At 45.2% G+C, this 18,431-nt stretch overlaps 1 protein-coding gene across 1 annotated transcript in view; it reads right to left on the reverse strand.

The window, feature by feature from the left end:
- Positions 1–3,217: 3,217 nt before the first annotated feature.
- Positions 3,218–18,431, reverse strand: part of rab33a (RAB33A, member RAS oncogene family) — a 40,568-nt gene continuing 25,354 nt past the window's right edge. Inside the window, exon 2 of the mRNA XM_072505393.1 lies at positions 3,218–5,357. Within this exon, the coding sequence (XP_072361494.1) occupies positions 4,917–5,357 (441 nt within the window). The 3' untranslated portion in view covers positions 3,218–4,916. The remainder of the gene's footprint in view (positions 5,358–18,431) is intronic.

The following is an 18,431-nucleotide window of genomic DNA, read 5'->3' on the forward strand; positions in this document are numbered from 1 at the left end:
TCCCATGGAGAGCATATGGACCAACAACACTAACTCCCGATACTTCCAGCTGCACAGGGGCACCAGACAAGGATGCCCACTGTCCACGCTGCTGTTCGCTCTAGCGATCGAGCCACTAGCAATTGCGCTCAGAGCAGCAAGAAGCTGGAGGGGGATCCAAAGGGACGGCAGAGAGCACAGAGTTTCACTCTATGCAGATGACCAGCTCCTCTACATTTTGGATCCACAGAGCAGCATGGACGGAATCATCGCGCTCCTGAAAGAGTTTGGCGCCTTCTCGGGCTACAAACTCAACATGAGCAAAAGCGAGATCTTCTCGGTACACCCACAAGTAGGTGGGGCAGCACTAACGGGACTGCCGTTTAAACAAGCCCGACTCAAATTCCACTACCTGGGGATCCAAAAAGCCCACGACTGGAAAGGGATCCACAAATGGAACCTCACCAGTCTGACAGAGGAAGTAAAAAAGGACCTGCAAAGATGGAACACACTCCCACTCTCCCTCATGGGGAGAGTCCTGACGATCAAAATGAACGTGCTGCCCAGATACCTCTTCCTATTTAGATCCATCCCGATCTACATCCCCAAGGTCTTTTTCAAAGCACTAGACAATCTAATCATGGCGTTCGTATGGGGGGAGGGGGGTGGGGGGGGGGGGGGGGGCGGGGGGAATGCTAGGATCCCAAAGGAGGTCTTACAAAAAACAAAATCCAGGGGGGGCTTGCCCTCCCAAACCTTCAATTCTACCATTGGGTGGCGACAGTCGAGCGAATAAGGGGATGGATCAAGGAGCCAGAAGCCGAATGGGTGCGCATGGAGGAGGCTGTCGTGTTGGGTGTTCTGCTGCACAAATAATCCAACACGGCTGTAGATGGTACAACTGTGTTTTATTGTCTTAACAACGGTTACAACTAACTGCTGGCTTGGGTACGTGCTTCACCAACTAACCTGTGGACCCAGCCCTATCACTATCTTAGTAAGGCACTCAGCACATGGTCTATGTCTGAGTGGCACGCTGTGAGCTCTGTGCTATCTCCTGGTAGAATGAGCGGGAACTGTGGTGTTCCCTGTTTTATAGTGCGTGTGCTCTCACTGGTGGTTGGCTGCGATGTTGTGTGTGTGCTGGTTGGTCCAACTGCCTGTCCATCAGTGTGTGTGTGATTGCACCATGATATGCTGATGTGGATATCATGACAGAGGCCTCCTGCAGGGGGACCTCCCTCCGGGCCCTCGCCACGGCGGCGCTCCCATCCCCACCCAAAAAACACTCCAGCAGCCCGGTGGTGATAGCCACCCTCCAGTCCTGGAACCAGCTACGGGAGCAATTTGACCTGACCAAAATGTCAGACAAAGCTCCCATCTGTAACAACCATAAGTTCACACTAGTGCTGACTGAAATCACCTTCAAAGGGTGGGGAAAGGGTGGAGGGACACCGACAGTCAGGGACCTATACACGGACGGCAGGATTGCAACACTAGGTGAACAGACAGATAAATTCAGGCTAGCCAGGGGGAATGAGCTAAGGTACCTGTAACTCAAAAACTTCCTATGGAGACAAGGACATACCCACAACCGCCACGACATACATTACTGGAAGAGTTACTGGACGCAAGCATACTAGATAAAGGAAAATGTAGCAACATGTATGACCAACTGGTAGAAGGGGCCGACACCGTACTGGATGTAACAAGAATGAAATGGGAGGAGGACCTGGGGATCGAAATAGGGTGGGGACTCTGGAGCGAAGCACTGCATAGGGTCAACTCCACCTCCACATGCGCAAGGCTCAGCCTGACCCAACTAAAAGTGGTACATAGAGCCCACTTAACAAGAACCCGCATGAGAAGTTTCTTCCCGGAGGTGGAGGATAGATGTGAACGGTGCCAAGGAGGACCGGACAACCACGCCCACATGTTCTGGTCTTGCCCCAGACTTGTGGAGTACTGGACAGCCTTCTTCGAGGCAATGTCCAAAGTGGTGGGGATGAGGGTGTCCATGCCCGAAAGTGGTGGTCTTCGGGGTTTCAAACCAGCCAGATCTATTCCTGGGGAGGAGGGCAGACGCCCTTGCCTTTGCCTCCCTGATCACCTGCCGTAGAATCCTGTTCGGCTGGCGATCAGCAGCACCACCCAAAGCTGCAGACTGGCTGTCCGACCTCTCGGAATCTCTCCAAATGGAGAAAATCAAATTCACCATCCAACGGTCAGACAACGGCTTCCACAGAACGTGGGAGCCACTCACCCAATTGTTCCGGGACCTGTTTGTGGCCAACAAACAAGCAGAAGAATAGCCAGGTAGCCAAGAACCGGGGGAAAGTAGCCAAAGCATGAGAGGGAGAGATGGACCGGGAGGGGGGGGGGGGGACAGTTAAATCTAAGAGGAAGGAAAGGCGAACCGCAGAGGGGGGAGGGGGCAGAAGCGGGGGGAGGGAGGGAAAGAGAGAAGAGACAGGGAACAATAGAGGAGAGCCAGGGAGGTGGCGGTGGGGGAGGGTGGGGGGGGGGGGACGTTAACAAACTTGGCATCCCCAGGAACAGAGAAAAATGAGAATACAGGCGGAAGACGGGAGGGCCGCGGAAGCGGAAGTGAGCACGAGACGACAATGGCAGCGGAATCCGTCCGGGAGAAGCAAGGGACAACACCAGCACCAGACCCATTCGAGTATTGCCCTCCGTAATTGGCTCTCCGGCACAAAAATGTATATCTACCCCCAAGTCTCTGCCCCCGCACCCCCCCCCCCCCCCAAGTCTCTGCTCCCGCACCCCACCCCCCGCCCCCACAGACAGATGCCTACTTATGTGTGTAAATAATTTTGCCAAGTGTACAGAGTTGCTCCTGTTGAGCGGGTGCATAATACCCGACCAGTTACTTTATTTGCTTTTGTATTTCTCTCGTGTTGTTACTTTTTTTTTTCTTTCTTTTTTTCCCCCTTTGTGTTTTGTGATGTGTGCACGTCTCTTCTTCTGTATATATATATCATATCTTGTGTACATATCGGCAAATATACTTTGTTCAAAAATCCAATAAAACACATTTATTAAAAAAAAGGTGAGACCTTCATGAATAACCTCAGCCAGTAGGGAGATTGAACCCACGCTGTTGGCCTTGCTCCGCATCACAAACCAGCTGTCCAGCCACATGAGCTAAACCGGCCCCCATTACAAATGCAACCATGACTCCCTTCCCCACCCCAAAAACACAAGAATCATTTTCAAACTATTTACATTTCATATTTTATTTTTCTTCTTCATTTTCTTTTAAATTAGAAACAAGTTACATTGAATTAAATTACAGATATGCACTGCTCTCAGCGCACATCAGTTATAAAGAATTTACACAAACTACAGTACAATACTTCCATCACTACAATATCCCTAACACATACTTTAGACTCAGCTCCTTTTTGCCATCAAACTGTAGAGTTTAGACACTGACAAGTCTTGTTTGACTGTACAATTCAAAGTATCTGCTTGACACGTTTCCAAATGTGAATCCATTAGTACTGAACTGTGAAGATATACTTTATGTGCCTGCAAGTCTGGGAGATGCTAAAGATAATTATTTCAACTGTTCATCTAAATCCACTATTTAATATCTTAGTTTCTAGAATAGATGTCGGTGGATTTGTAAAAAAATCTTTTTGGAGATTTAACTGTTAAATTCTAAGAGAAACGTAATCTCTTAACTAAATAAAGCACCATTTTAAAGATTAAAGTGCTGAGCAAATCAAAACTTGGAAAGCGTTGCACAGAGTACAATTTGGTTCCCTTTCCCTGTGCCACATTCCAGTTTCGGTGATATTTCATTCCTCAGAGCAAATTGGGAGGCACATTCCACAGGCTTGACTTTAAAGATTGCTAGCAAAGCTAAAAGGTGAACCATCCTTCAGCCATCTCCTAGTAGATCACAATTCTAAGTGTAATGACCCGGTAATCATAATCTTTGTGTCACAAAATTGCAGAAAAAAATAAAACTGGTTGGTGTCGTCTTTCCAGATTCCAGTTAATTGGCCTAGCTAAAAGTTTTATTTTCTTCACAAACTCAATATATGAGGCATTTGCAGCAGTTCCATCATTCATGCAATTCGTCATGGTAATTTTCTGCAGTTTCTGATTCACTCCGTTTGCCAAAAATTTACAATGCAACTGGATCAGGTCTTTACAAACTCAATAGCCGAGGCTTAAACTCAAAGCTTGAAAAGTATCCAGGTTTGGAAATCCTAATGAAGATCCCATCAGAAAAGACCACCGCAAATGTTTTCACTGTTTGCTCCCTCCCTCCCTCCCAGAAAACCATTTTTATGTTTAGCTAACAGTTACCCATTTACAAATATTGCCACTAAATGGATACTGATATCTGTCTTTTCAAAGGAGTGGTAGATTTCAAGCATCACAGTTCTTAGAGCAGCATGATCTAAAACACAAACCAATGGCTATAATGGACCCATTGGATGGTGTGATTCAACAATGCTGTGCAGGGTAAACAGATTGAAGAATCACATTGTCGCATAACCTCTGACTTGCATTTTCTTCAACATGTTTTCCAAATAGAGCACAGGATTGCGGGTATAGCCCTTTTATTTCATGCACCCCGAACTTTAACAATCTAGTTGGCAAGGTGCTCTCACCAGTTTAATATCTTGAATGTCACTGTGTATTTATGAACTTGGCAGCTTTTCACAAGGATACTTTTCCAGGTGGCAATGCTCATCTTAAAATTAGCTTAAAGTCACTGAAAGGGTTACAGATTTATTATAAAAGAACCGTGATTAAAGTGAGCTTTTTGGACTTGGGAATCCCAAAAGGTCACTGATTTTTCTCAAATGTCATATACTGTAAAGAACAAGCCGTTTTAGCAAACTGGTGCAGGCACAGTCTAAAGCTTTAGCCTCACTCAGCTCCTTGGTCTAAGCCACTCAACATGGACATGTATTCTTAGCATTGGACTGTACGTGAACTTTCCCATCTCTTTTCTCCATCTCTCGGAATGTCAACGTTTTTTGCGCCTTCAGCTTGCAGGCCAGAGACATGAAAATAGATTCCACGTGATCACTTTCTTTTGGATCCTTTGCTGACGTCTCAAACAAAAGCATGTTGTTGGCATCTGCAAATCGGAGTGCTATATTGGAAGATACTTGTATCTCGTGGGTGAGATCACATTTGTTACCCACCAGGACCCTCGGCACACTGGGCGAAACTGAGTGGCTGTTACATTCTTCAATCCACGCTTTGAGGTTTTCAAAGGAGGCCAGTTTTGTTACATCATACACAAACACCACAGCATGTACATTCCTGTAGTAATGTTGGACCATACTTTTTCTGAATCGTTCTTGGCCAGCCGTATCCCAGACCTGAATCTAAGAAAACAGAAAAAAAAGAAGAAATAATAGGATGAATGAAATGTTTTTTTTACATCACCCCTCCACCTCCGCCATATGCAACACTTTGTAATTTCCCCTTCTTCTTTTGAAAGAAGTGACTCATGATGGAATGCAGCGCTAGAGATACTAGCAACCCTCCAAATGGTCAATCCTGAACCAAGTGACTGTTTTTTTACGTATGATATAACAAAAAACATCTCTTGGCTCAGAAGTTGGGAGTACAGAAGTGGATCAACTATTGGGCAATCTACTATCCTGATTTTCCAATTACAGTCCAAGGTGAAGTTGTTTCACTAGATAGGGAAAGGAAAAGAAAGACAAGTCATGTACATAACATTTTTAGCATATCTCCAAAGTAGCTCAAAGAACTCCACAAAGTCAATGACTTTTAACTGCAGTCCGGTTACATGGACAAACATGGCAGATATTTCACTCTTAACAAAGATCTCATTCAAGAAAAGCAATGGGCAGCACGGCAGCACAGTGGTTAGCACAGTTGCTTCACAGCTCCAGGGTCCCAGGTTCGATTCCCGGCTTGGGCCACTGTCTGTGCGGAGTCTGCACGTTCTCCCAGTGTCTGCGTGAGTTTCCTCCGGGTGCTCCGGTTTCCTCCCACAGTCCAAAGATGTGCAGGTTAGGTGGATTGGCCATGCTAAATTGCCCTTAGTGTCCAGAATTGTGAGGTGGGGTTACTGGGATAGGATGGAAGTGTGGGCTTAAGTAGGGTGCTCTTTCCAAGGGCTGGTGCAGATTCGATGGGCCGACTGGCCTCCTTCCACACTGTAAATTCTATGATGCTATGATTAAGTGAACATCTGAAAAAGCTGGAAAGTCTCAACATGTCTGGCAGTGAAAGACAAGAGTTAACATTTCAGCTCAATGACCCGTCATTGGAACTGGAAAAAGTTAGAGATAAACAGCTTTGAAAGGTGCTGAGAATTAAGTTTCATCTAAGTTTCTTTAAGGTGGTTTAAAGACAACAGGATATCTCTCTACTCTTAAATGGTGCCAAGGGATTGTTAACGTTTACCTGAACAGCTAACTCAGCATGAAGTAAGAATCAAACCTGTCAAAGTATAAACATTAACACACACAACTACCAAACCAGCATTTTGAAAAGCCTTTTTTGATGCTGCAAGAGAAATAATCCTCCTTTCAGTAGGTCTTCCCAAATTATGTGACATCCCCAGCTAAAGATTTACATAATCTTTTCCCAAACTGCAACCGTTAAACTTTCCAAAATCAAGGTTTGGTACAATGCAACCATGGCCAGAATTCCTTCACCGCGAGAATAATCATCTTCTCACGAACAAGAAACTTTCTCCACAATGTTGCATATACACAAGAAAAAGTAAATGGTTTCAGCTGTTCAGTTTCAGTAAACATTGACTCAAATTCCTGACATTGAACTGAATAGCCTGTAAGGTCTCAGTGCAGATTCAAAAACGAAGAGTTGTCACTTAGATGAGATTCCAGCTGGCATCAGGAACAGAATACTGAATGGGCACAGATGTCAACATCTGTCTCACCATTTTCTATGGCAATCATGACATATTTTAAGTACATTCAGAACATCACACTCGCAAGGATGCAGGCTATTGAAAGATGTCCAAGAGGAAACAAGAGGACAGTTTTCAGTCCTCTTCGCTATGCATGTTATGGTATGGGATGGAGAGTAGCCAATGCAAAATCTTTGTTGAAAAAGAGATGGAGAAGACTAAATTACATAAATGTAAGCCCATTGGTTCATAGTCAACCTTTGGAATAATTTTTGGATGTAATGGTTCTAGATCAAATTAGTAAGCACTTGATAATACATGGGTTAATTATAACTTAATTTTAAGTGATTATACATTTTCACAACCCATTTGATTAAACGCCTCATGAAAGGTTCACATCCAAAGCAAATATAACAGCTTGGATAGAAAGTTGGTTGATGGATAGAAAGTGTGTTAAGGTAAATGGGTGTTGCTCACTTTGGAAATGGCATACCCCAAAGGTATGTGCCCAGTCCATCTTTGTTCTAGATATATCTCGATAATTTGGGCTTGACAAAAAACACAACCTTTAATTTGTTAACTACATAAAAATGGGAGATTTTGCAAACAGCGAGAATTATAATTGACTTCAAGAAGGCATAGACTGAAAGCATTTGCCAGACATTTGCCCAATTTAATGTGGATAAGTATAAAGTAATACATCTTACGAGAGATAACAAGGAATAGAAGTGCATATTTTACTCCTCATTAAAGAAAGGACATCAAAACCATTGAGTGCAAGTCAGAGCTTCACCAGAATGATGCAAGGGGAGGGAAGTGAGATATTAGGTTCCTTTTCAAAGAAGAGAACATTGAATAAAGATGTTTGAAAACATTTCTATAGCTAATGTAGGATGACTATTATATATGAAGTACATATAGAATTGGCAATATCACATTTTTTTTAAACTCAACCTCCGTTAGAACAAACTCAGGAGTGGGGCAGAGGTCAGCTGACCCCTCCTAAACAGGTCCAAACAATATATTTATAAATTATTACTAAAAGTAGTAAAGAGGTTAGGAGAATGATTTTAAGCAAATTAATGAAGAATAAAATATTTTGCCAAGGGTTTGATTGGAGGCAGAGACCACTTTAGTCTTGTGATGCTTATTTTTCAGATCACTCTTTTAAAAAAAATTATTTAAGGGATTTTAATTTCATTAAATAGGCCAGCATTCAATGCCCATCCTTAACAGCCCTCGAGAAGGTGACAGTTAAGGATGGGCAATGAATGCTGGCCTAATTACCTTCTTTTAAAGTTTTTTTTAAGTTAAATTTTTTTTTTTTTTTAAAGAGTACCCAATTCATTTTTTCCAATTAAGGGGCAATTTACCGTGGCCAATTCACCTAGACTGCACATCTTTTGGGTTGTGGGGGCGAAACCCACGCAAACACAGGGAGAATGTGCAAACTCCACACGGACAGTGACCCAGAGCCGGGATCGAACCTGGGACCTCAGCGCCGTGAGGCAACAGGGCTAACCCACTGCGCCACTGTGCTGCCGCCTAGCTACCTTCTTGAACCGCTGCATTCCATGAGGTGTAGGTACATCCACAGTGCTATTAGGGGGGGAATTACAGGATTTTGACCCAGCGACAGTGAAGGAATAGCGATATATCTCCTAGTCAGGATGGTGAGCGATTTTGAGGGGAACTTCCAGGTTGTGGTGTTCCTATGCATCTGGTACTCTGGTCCTTCTGGATGGTAGTAGTTGTGGGTTTGAAAGGTGTGTCTAAGGAGCCTTGGTGAGTTTCTGCAGTGGCATCTTGTAGATGGTACACATGGCTGCCAACGTGCGTCAGTGTTGGTGGGAGTGAATGTCTGTGAAAGGGGTGCCAATCAAGCGGGATGCTTTGTTCTGGATGGTGTTGGAGCTGCACTCATCTAGGAAAGTGGATAATATTCCATTACACTCCTGACCTGTGGATGATTTTAAGCAAATTAAAAGAGAATAAAATACCTTGCAGGCTTTGGGGAGTCAGGGGGTGAGTTACTCGTCACAGGATTCCTAGTCTCTGACCTTCTCTTGTAGCCACAGTATATAAATGGCTAGTCCAGTTCAGTTTCCGATCAACGGTAACCACCGTTGATAATGCTATTGAATGTCAAAGGGCAATGGGTAGATTCTCTCTTGTTGGTGATAGTCATTGTCTAGCACATGTGTGGTGTGAATGTTACTTGCCACTTGTCAGCCCAAGCCTAAGTATTGTCCAGGTCTTGCTGCATTTGGACATGGAATGCTTCAGTGTCTGAGGAGTCACAAATGGTCCAGTCGTCAGCAAACATTCCACTTCTGAGAAGGAAGGGCATTGACGAAGCAGCTGAAGATAGTTGGGCCAAGGACACTTCCCTGAAGAACTCCTACAGTGATGCCCTGGAACTGAGACAATTAACCTCCTGCAACTACAACCATCTTCCTTTGTGCTAAGAGTCAGATCACTGGCTCAATAATGACATTAACAGAGTTGAGTTCACAGCACATCTACTGGCCAGCTTTAAATTTAATGTAGTCACTTTACTTATGTACTGATTAGGAGCAATTAACCTTTAAGGCAGATGGACCATAATGGTGTCAAAAAGGATAACCAACAACTCCCTTGTGTTTAGTTTACAAACCTTGCTAGAACTACACAAGAACACCATAATGCGTCTTTTGCACAACCCACAGATGATCTAATGACCCGCTCAAATATATTAAATTAAATAATCACACAGGCAGCCATTATTCTAACCTAGTAATTAGCCTTTTGTATGTTGATTGGCTCACCTGGGTGTCTGCCACTACCTGCTTTTACTTCATGATGTGCATGGCTGCATATTATGACAGGATATGGGTGGGCTACCAAGTAAATGGTACCAACAGTAGGAGACTGTTGGAGAACACCGTCTTGTTATGTGGAAGTGTTACCCATTTACAGCACTACTGCCAATAACAGTTCTGCCAGTAGTGGACAGTAAATAAGATAACACACACACACATCTGAAGGCAACATTCCTCTCTTTAAATTCAGTCTAAATACTATCACCTTATTTGGCCACTGACAGGTTGAGATGCTGATTAGAGCTATTACTGGATATGCGCCTTTGTTTTCTGCTGCAAAATTTAAAAATAGCCAATTCTACAGCTCCAAAAGCCTGGTTTATTACAGAAAGATTTCTTGAAACAATTTTCAAATATGAATTGGAAATTAGTCAATTGTCTCAACGGAATTAAAATGCAAATTGGTCCAACTTTTAAAAAAGATTTAGAGTATCCAATTCATTTTTCTCCAATTAAGGGGCAATTCAGTGTGATCAATCCATCTACCCTGCACATCTTTGGGTTGTGGGGCGAAACCCACGCAAACACGGGGGAGAATGTGCAAACTCCACACGGACAGCGACCCAGAGCCGGGATCGAACCTGGGACCTCGGCGCCGTGAGGCAGCAATGCTAACCACTGCGCCGCCGTGCTGCCTAAATTGGTCCAACTTGAATGGATTTGTAAAATTCGAGCTTATCTCCCCTCCAATGACCATTTATTTCTTTAACACTCATATACACAGGATACAAAATCTGGGGGACATTGCTGAAATGTGTCACCATTACTGCAGAATGGAGAGCAGACATGACCGAATATCAAAAGATATCTATCCATACACAACACGCAAGGGTGAGCAAGTGATGAATAAACAGAAACATTTGCAGAACTACTCACACTAACAACTACCAGCAGAACATATGACACACACACACACATACACTCCCGTCCCGTCCTCCCCCGTCCCGTCCCCGTCCCGTCAGTTTGGCTCCAAAATTAGCCAAGTATAACCTCAGGTTCCACAGTATAATTCAGCCAAGTTGATGCTGAGTAACTGGAAATGGTTACTTCAGACAACAGTATAAAGTACATAGCAGACCATGGACTAGTGAGAAATTATGGGCCCTGGTGCCTCTACTGTTTCCGGGCCCCATATTCGCACCCCCACCCACCTTTTACACACACCTTCAAATCCTTTGGGTGACAAGAATTGGGTAGTCATAGTGGTGTTGCACTGTTTTTTATAGGCTGAGCAAACCTTCTTGGCTTTTGTACTCTTATGCTCTATTTATAAAGCCCATTGAAAGCCCAGGCTTCATAGAAACAAGGAACAGGAGTAGGCCATTTGGCCCTTCAAGCCTGCTCAACCATTTCAATATGATCATGGCTGATACTGTTTCAATATGATACACTTCACAACCATGTCTTTGTCAGACAATTACAAAAGCTTGGTCATGCACATTGTGCAATCAGCTCCGCTTCTTTGAAGCTGGCCCTATCTAGGTAGCAGCATTCAAAAAACCTGAATTTCCCAAGCTCCGCAAACAACAGTCTTATGTACAAATGAGAATATCTTAAATTAATTGTGACATATTCACTTGGCGCATGGTTTCACTTCGGAGTTTAAAAATGGCAAAACTTTCTGTAAATTTGCACCAACCAATTCACCTGCAATAATGTCCTATTTCTATCCACACAAGTGGGCTTTGTTAACAGAAAAATGACACTTTGCATTAAGTGATGAATATTTTATCATATTCAATTGAAACTAACCACACTTACAAATGCCCAGCATGGAGCATTAAGTGATGAATATTTTATCATATTCAATTGAAATTAACCCACACTTACAAATGCCCAGCATGGAGCATGGAAAAGTGACACTTCAGATCCTGAAAATCTGAAATATAAACAGAAAATGCTTGAAATACTCAGCAGGCCCGACAGCATCTGTGCAGAGAGAAACAGAGTCAACACTTCAGGTCAATGATCTGCACTACTTCTGATGAGAGGTCACTGGCCTCTGGGAGGGTCACTGGGGCTGGTTTATCACAGGGCTAAATCGCTGGCTTTGAAAGCAGACCAAGGCAGGTCAGCAGCATGGTTCAATTCCCGTACCAGCCTCCCCGAACAGGCGCCGGAATGTGGCGACTAGGGGCTTTTCACATAACTTCATTTGAAGCCTACTTGTGAGAATGAGCGATTTCCATTCTGCCTCTCTCTGCACAGATGCCGTCTGCACTGCTGTCAGACATACTGTGCATTTCAATGTTTCCTATTTCTATTGGAGCAACATTAACCCCTTTGCCAGCCCTCCAAAAAAGCAGTCAGACCCCTCGTGAGCCTCTCATTCTCCTTCATGACGAAACCTAGCAGCAACAGCCGAGGTCTGGTTTGGCATAACATTCAACATGAAACAACTTGCTCAGCAAAGAAAAAAAATAAACATCAAAGCATTATATTGATACTGCGTAAATAACAAAAATGACCATTAAAAAATGCTAAACAAAAGAGCTAACTAAAATCTTTCTTGTTTTTGTGCAAGAGAACAGGTAGTGTGAGAGAGGCTGAGTAGGCCCCCAAGTCATGGTCACCAGGAAAGGGGATGAAACTGGGGCCGAGTTAGCATTTATGGCTTAACTAACACTGAACTTGCATTCACCTCTGGTGGTGCGCACGCTGAGCTGACCTCACACGCTGAGCTGGCCTCAGCAGAATTCATACGAAGGTGGATGCCAGGAGCAGGTTGCCTTTCCTATTATCCTGGGTCAGTGTGTCTTTGGCTAGGAAGAAGGAGCAGGAGGAAGGGGAGATTGTGTGTCCTCGCACTGCGCAGGGCTGTGTGGGTGTGGGTGTGGGTGGGGTAGTGAGTATTTCTTTAATGGTGAGAACCGAAGGACGGATTCTCCTTTGCCGACAGCGAAAATCGTGATTGGATGACCCGGGGGGGCGGGGGGGGGGGGGGGGGGGGGGGGGGTAGGATGCCTGGGGCACAAGGTGGAAGTGGGGAATGACTTGGTGCCAAGTCATACACTCTGGGTGTCCCGCCTCGGGATTGGAGGGTTGCCTGGCTCAGACCGCCACTGTCACGGTTATGGGATTTAAACGCACCCCTTTGGTGCTACTTACAGTCCCCTGGCTGTTCATATTGCTGATTGCTCACTGTGTCGTCTTATATGCTCCAACCAGCCTCTGGGCATGTGGGAACCCCACCCAGCTAGCCCCTCTGGAAACCTTCAGACCCCAGCAGTAACATCAAGGGGATGGGTACGGCTATGTTCAATCGCCAACACCACCAACTGCTGGCACTCCTCGAAAGTATAGCCGCACAGCAGAGAAGCAGGGGAATAGCAGAGCTTACCAAACAATGGACACATGCATTGTGGCCTTTGGCACCCTCCCTGACACACAGCCCCTCCAGAGTAGGAACTTCACCAATGACACAATCAACTAGCCCACCCTTCATGATCAGGAGACATCTCTAAGCGCTGCCTGTCCACCGCACCCCTGCTCCTGTCCATCCTGTTCCAGGCCAGGAAACCTGACCAGCTCTCATGTGTTACACCCAGACCCCACATCACACTGCTGCTATTCTCCCAGCAGACACACACTTCTCACGCTCACCCCTATCTGCCTGCACACCCCATTCTGGGTGTGCATGAAGGTGACTAGCAGCACACATTGATCGTCTCCACCACACAACAAGCACATGGCCCACTAGTGAGGAGACCACAATAGAAGCTCTTCTGAACAAGGAACAGCCTCTTTAAAATAAAACAAACTAAACTTTCCTTTGATGTAGCCAGGGCCTGTCAATCAAGAGTCTTGTAAAAGGAAATGGACTATGAAATTGAATGTTAACAATGCAGTTCAAAGCTTTTAGGCTTCCCAGCATGCCCAGAGGCTTGGAAAATTTAAATCGGAATGAAATTGACTGTGAAAAAAGCACTTCAAAGATTTCCAACCAGAGGGAAGACTTCCATCTTCATCTGACAGATCTTTGAACTTAACATGCTGGGAGAGACAACAAAGGAGTTCAACATACCGGAGGGAAGACTTTTAACTACAAATTGACATGTGGAAAGATAGTTTAATGATGTTCAAACCTACAGAGGGTAGACCTGCCACACAACCCCCTTCCCGGGAAAAATCCCTCCAGACCTGCCTGAGCCCCCTTCCTCCCCTGAAGTCTAGAGCGGGGCACTCGCCTTGGTGTCCACAGTGCCTGGGACCGTGCTTGTCAGGACCAGAAGATATTGGCGCCTACGGGACCTCTAACTGTGTATGTTGGGGTGGGGGTTGAGAATCATCAGGCCTCAAACCTGGTAATTATATTTCTTGTAATGTTCTCTGTATGCATGGATGGCGAGGTAGACATAGACATAGAACATACAGTGCAGAAGGAGGCCCAACAAGTCTGCACCAACCCGCTTAAGCCCTCACTTCCACCTTATTCCCATAACCCAATAACCCCTCCTAACCTTTTTTGGGACATTAAGGGCAATATATCATGGCCAATCCACCTAACCTGCACGTCTTTGGACTGTGGGAGGAAACCGGAGCACCCGGAGGAAACTCATGCTGACACGGGGAGAATGTGCAGACTCCGCACAGGCAGTGACCCAGCGGGGAATCGAACCTGGGACCCTGGCGCTGTGAAGCCACAGTGCTAACCACTGTGCTACCGTGCTGCCCCACGATCAGCTGTAATCAGGTCTTCGTCCGCTCTGAGAGAGAACCTGATTGGACCAGGAGCAGTGCGCTGGGAGACTCGCAATGGATTTGATGCCCGGTGAGAATCCTGATTTGGACCTCTCATCTGATTTGACAGACCATCGCAGATCCCAGTTGGGACTACCAGCCCAAGAGAATCGCCCCTGTTATTGGCATAGAGGGAATGCAATGTCGGTTCACCAGACTTGTTCCTGGGATGGCAGGAACGTCCTTTGAAGAGACACTGGGGCAACTGGACCTGTATTCTCTCAAGTTCCGAAGAATGAGAGGTGATCTCACTGAAACCTATAAAATACTTAGAGGTAGACAGGGAAGATGCAGCATGATGTTTCCCTTGGGTTGGGGAATCTAGAACCAGGGGATATAATTTCAACATCAGGGAGAAACCACTTGGGACCGAGTTGAGGAGAATTTTCTTTACTCAAAGCATTGTGGGTATCTTTGGAACTCTCTACCCCAGAGAGCCATGAAAGTTCAATTACTGAGTATGCATAAAGCAGAAATTGACAGATTTCCAAATACCACTGACTGACAAAGGGATACGGAGATAGTGTGGAGAAAGGGGCACTGAAGTAAATGATTAGCCATAATGGTATTGAATGGTGCATTGAATAGGTTCAATGGGCTGAAAGGCCTACTCCTGCTGATATGTTCACTCCCAGTCTCAAGGTTCTCTTCCACTCTCTCACACACAGGGCAGCCAGGTCCAGGGCCGCACCATTGTTTAGAAGCAAAGGAGTGGGGGGGTGGGGGAATCTGACACGTCATATTCAGCCAATGGTTGTTCACAACAACAGCAATCATTGGCCAAGTAGCCTTCCAATGGGAACGGTCTACATGCCTAATTGGTTGGACACTGACCATCCAGATTGACACACTACTTGGACAATGAGTCTACAACCCCCGAGAGCACAGGCCTGTAATTAGCACCATGTGCAAACCCGTCTTCCAAGCCCTACAGGAAATTAAAGACACTGAAACATCTTGTTGCGCCTAGTGCAGAGGCGGACTGGCACCGTGTTCTCACTCTTTGCAGAGCCCCAGCACCACACCCCCCTCTGTCCCACCATCTGGTGATGTGGCAGCCCACCCCAAATGATGTAAAACTTTGCCCAATGACGTCAATGCTCTCCTGACAGTGACAATGTAGAAGTGTCCATACTCTGCATCGCACCCATGCTATATCATCCAAGTGTTAGAATGGACAATATAGAGTAAGCATTAAATTGCCTCTATTCCTATCCTGGGGCTGTTGGATGATGGAAGCTTGTGTGAGATTTATTGTCTCTAACCCATGGTGTTTGAGTCCCGGGACTGTTTGATGGGGCAGGCGTTAGAGGGACTTTTCCTCTGTATCAAACCCATGCTTTACTTGCTCGTTGAATGGTGGAACACTGCAGAGGGAAAACTATTCAGTATATTTCCCTCTCTCTCGCACAAACAAAACTTGTCTGATGTCCCCCTCTCTTATACACACAATCCCTGTCATGTATTCCCCCCTCTTTCACAAAGATCCATGTCTGTTAATTCCCCTCTCTCTCATACAAACATACAAGGAATATTTTACTTCCTTACATCCAAATCTTAACAGTTAATTCCCCTCTCTCTCACACACAAACACCATCTGAAATTTAGCTCTCTCACACACCTTGCCTGATGTGCCCCGCCTCATACACAAACCCTGTCTGACTTTACGCTCTCAGACAGAAACCCAAGGACATAATTTGCTTTTACAGCTCTTTCCAGTATACTTCCACTTGTAAATTCTTAAAAAGACAAAATAGGATTTATTTAATGGTATTGGAATATTCGATTTCTTTGCTAAATCATGTCAAATCGGAATAAGAGGTCACTATAATATGCAAGGCTTTGAGAAGGGAGCCGAATGAACTTCATTCGATCCCTCTGCAGACATCATTATGCAAAGTGGCTCCCTCCCAATCCTCGGGAGGAAGGGGGGATAGTTGCAGGATGCTGTGAACACCATTTTCTGTACGTTCATCGCAATCAATGTGTTTCAGTGTGGGATGCCAGATCTCACTGGCGAGTTGCCAGAATTTCCAGTGGGAATTGGAGAGGAACAGGGGTTCAGAGAGTTCCAAAGAATGGGGCCAAGGATTTGATAGGGTCGACATGGAGAAGGTAGTTCCTGTTCTGGGGGGTGGGGCACAGATGCATTTAATAGGAAGTGAGATAAGTGAATGAGAGCGCCGCTGTTGAACAAAATAAGATTGGAAGGAGGCTGGGGTGGGGCTTCACCAGAGGCAGAGAGTTCAATTGGGCTGAAGTTTCTGCAGCTCATTCTATGGCTATAGATTCTGCGTTAATGGTGGGGTGGAGCAGGCACATTGCAAGGACCAAGGGGAGAGGGGGATTTTGAGCTTGGAGGTTTCTGAGAGATAATTAACAAGGCTGGGGAGGAATAACATAAGAATAAGAAATTGACATTGAGGTACTGGATACCAGTGAGAGCATTGTGGGCAAGTTGCAAATATGGAGGATGGGTTCCAGAAAAGAACTAATTGAGTTTGATAGTTTCAAATGTACAATAAAGGTTTGAGCTGGAGACGGGCTGAGGCGAGGTGGACACAGACAGTGATTGAAAATGCTGCGGATCCTGAGACTGGCAATGTTGTCTGGGTCAGAAACTAGCAGCCTGGTGATGGACCTGAGGTTGGGTGTGGTGCTAACTTGGACATTTACACTGCCCATGGATAAAAGGTTGGAATGACATCTGTTCCCCACCCATCAACATTACTTTTCCCTCCATTTTTCTCATTCTGTGACTGGTTCTCGGTTTCAATTTGTGCCTCAATTTCTCTCTCAGTTTCAATACAGTCTGATCAACACTTTTATTTTCTAATCAGTTCAAAAGAATCCTTTTTTTGTGGGTGCTGTGAAAAACAAAACAGAAATAAAGGAGCAATTTGCTTAAGTTGGAACAAATCCCCAGGGCATCCTGTTTATCATCTTAAACATGATCCAATTCCTGGCAGCAGTCTTCAGCCAGGGCAGTGATTTGTTATGTTCTAGGTGTAACATAAGCAGCTTCCTTGTGGTGCACTTGACAAAGGAAGGTTCAGACGTGGAGATAACTTCAACACGTTTAATAAACTATTTACACTTCTATTACTCGGGTTCGACACTACTGCTAATCCTACTATAGTTACCCAGACTGACTAACCAGTTGCTGCAATCCACGTGGTGGGTGTAATATTGAATCAACCCGGTGTCTCTACTCACTGACTGTCTTCACTGGAAAGAGGCAGATCATGTGTGTGGTGTCCTTTATATATGGGTTGGTGTAATGCCGTCTTGTGGTCGTGTCACCTCTGTATCGTGAATGTCCATTGGTCGTGTCCTATCTAACTGATCTATTGGTTGAGTGTGTGTGTGTGATGTCACTGGTGCTCCCTCTAGTGTCTAGCTAGCCTACATGCATTTACATTGATGCACATCACCACAGACAGCACCTCGCCGCAAGGAAAATTGCCTCATTTAAGTTCACACAGCCCCAATTCGGTGCTCACACAGAGCGACAGGTCGCCAGTTCTGGGTGCACAATCCCTGTAGGAGCCTCTCTGAAAAATTGATTTGGTACGCCAGGAAAAGCTCCTGAAATGGGAAATCGAAGCATGTTTTTGGGAGCAGGTTGGAAGGGGAGGGGGGGGGGGGGAAAGAGGGATGATTTGGGCACATGACCAGTCTTTGAAAGAACGCAAGACCAAACACAACCTCAAGAGGACTCTCCTGGAGTTTGTTTAAGTCACTCATGTTTAACGTGGCTTGCAAGGCGGACTTACACTTTTGGGAGTATACCACCCATTGGCTGGCGCCCTACGCTGCAGCGCTGTGTGTTTTAATTGTAAATCCACCTCTGGCGTGGTGCTTCCATATTCCATACAAATAACCTGGTATTTACCTGGTATGTATCCTATACATTAGAGTAGAGCACAGCTCTCATAACTGCAACATTG

Source organism: Scyliorhinus torazame, chromosome 5 (genome assembly GCF_047496885.1).
Source record: "Scyliorhinus torazame isolate Kashiwa2021f chromosome 5, sScyTor2.1, whole genome shotgun sequence".
Taxonomy (NCBI): domain Eukaryota; kingdom Metazoa; phylum Chordata; class Chondrichthyes; order Carcharhiniformes; family Scyliorhinidae; genus Scyliorhinus; species Scyliorhinus torazame.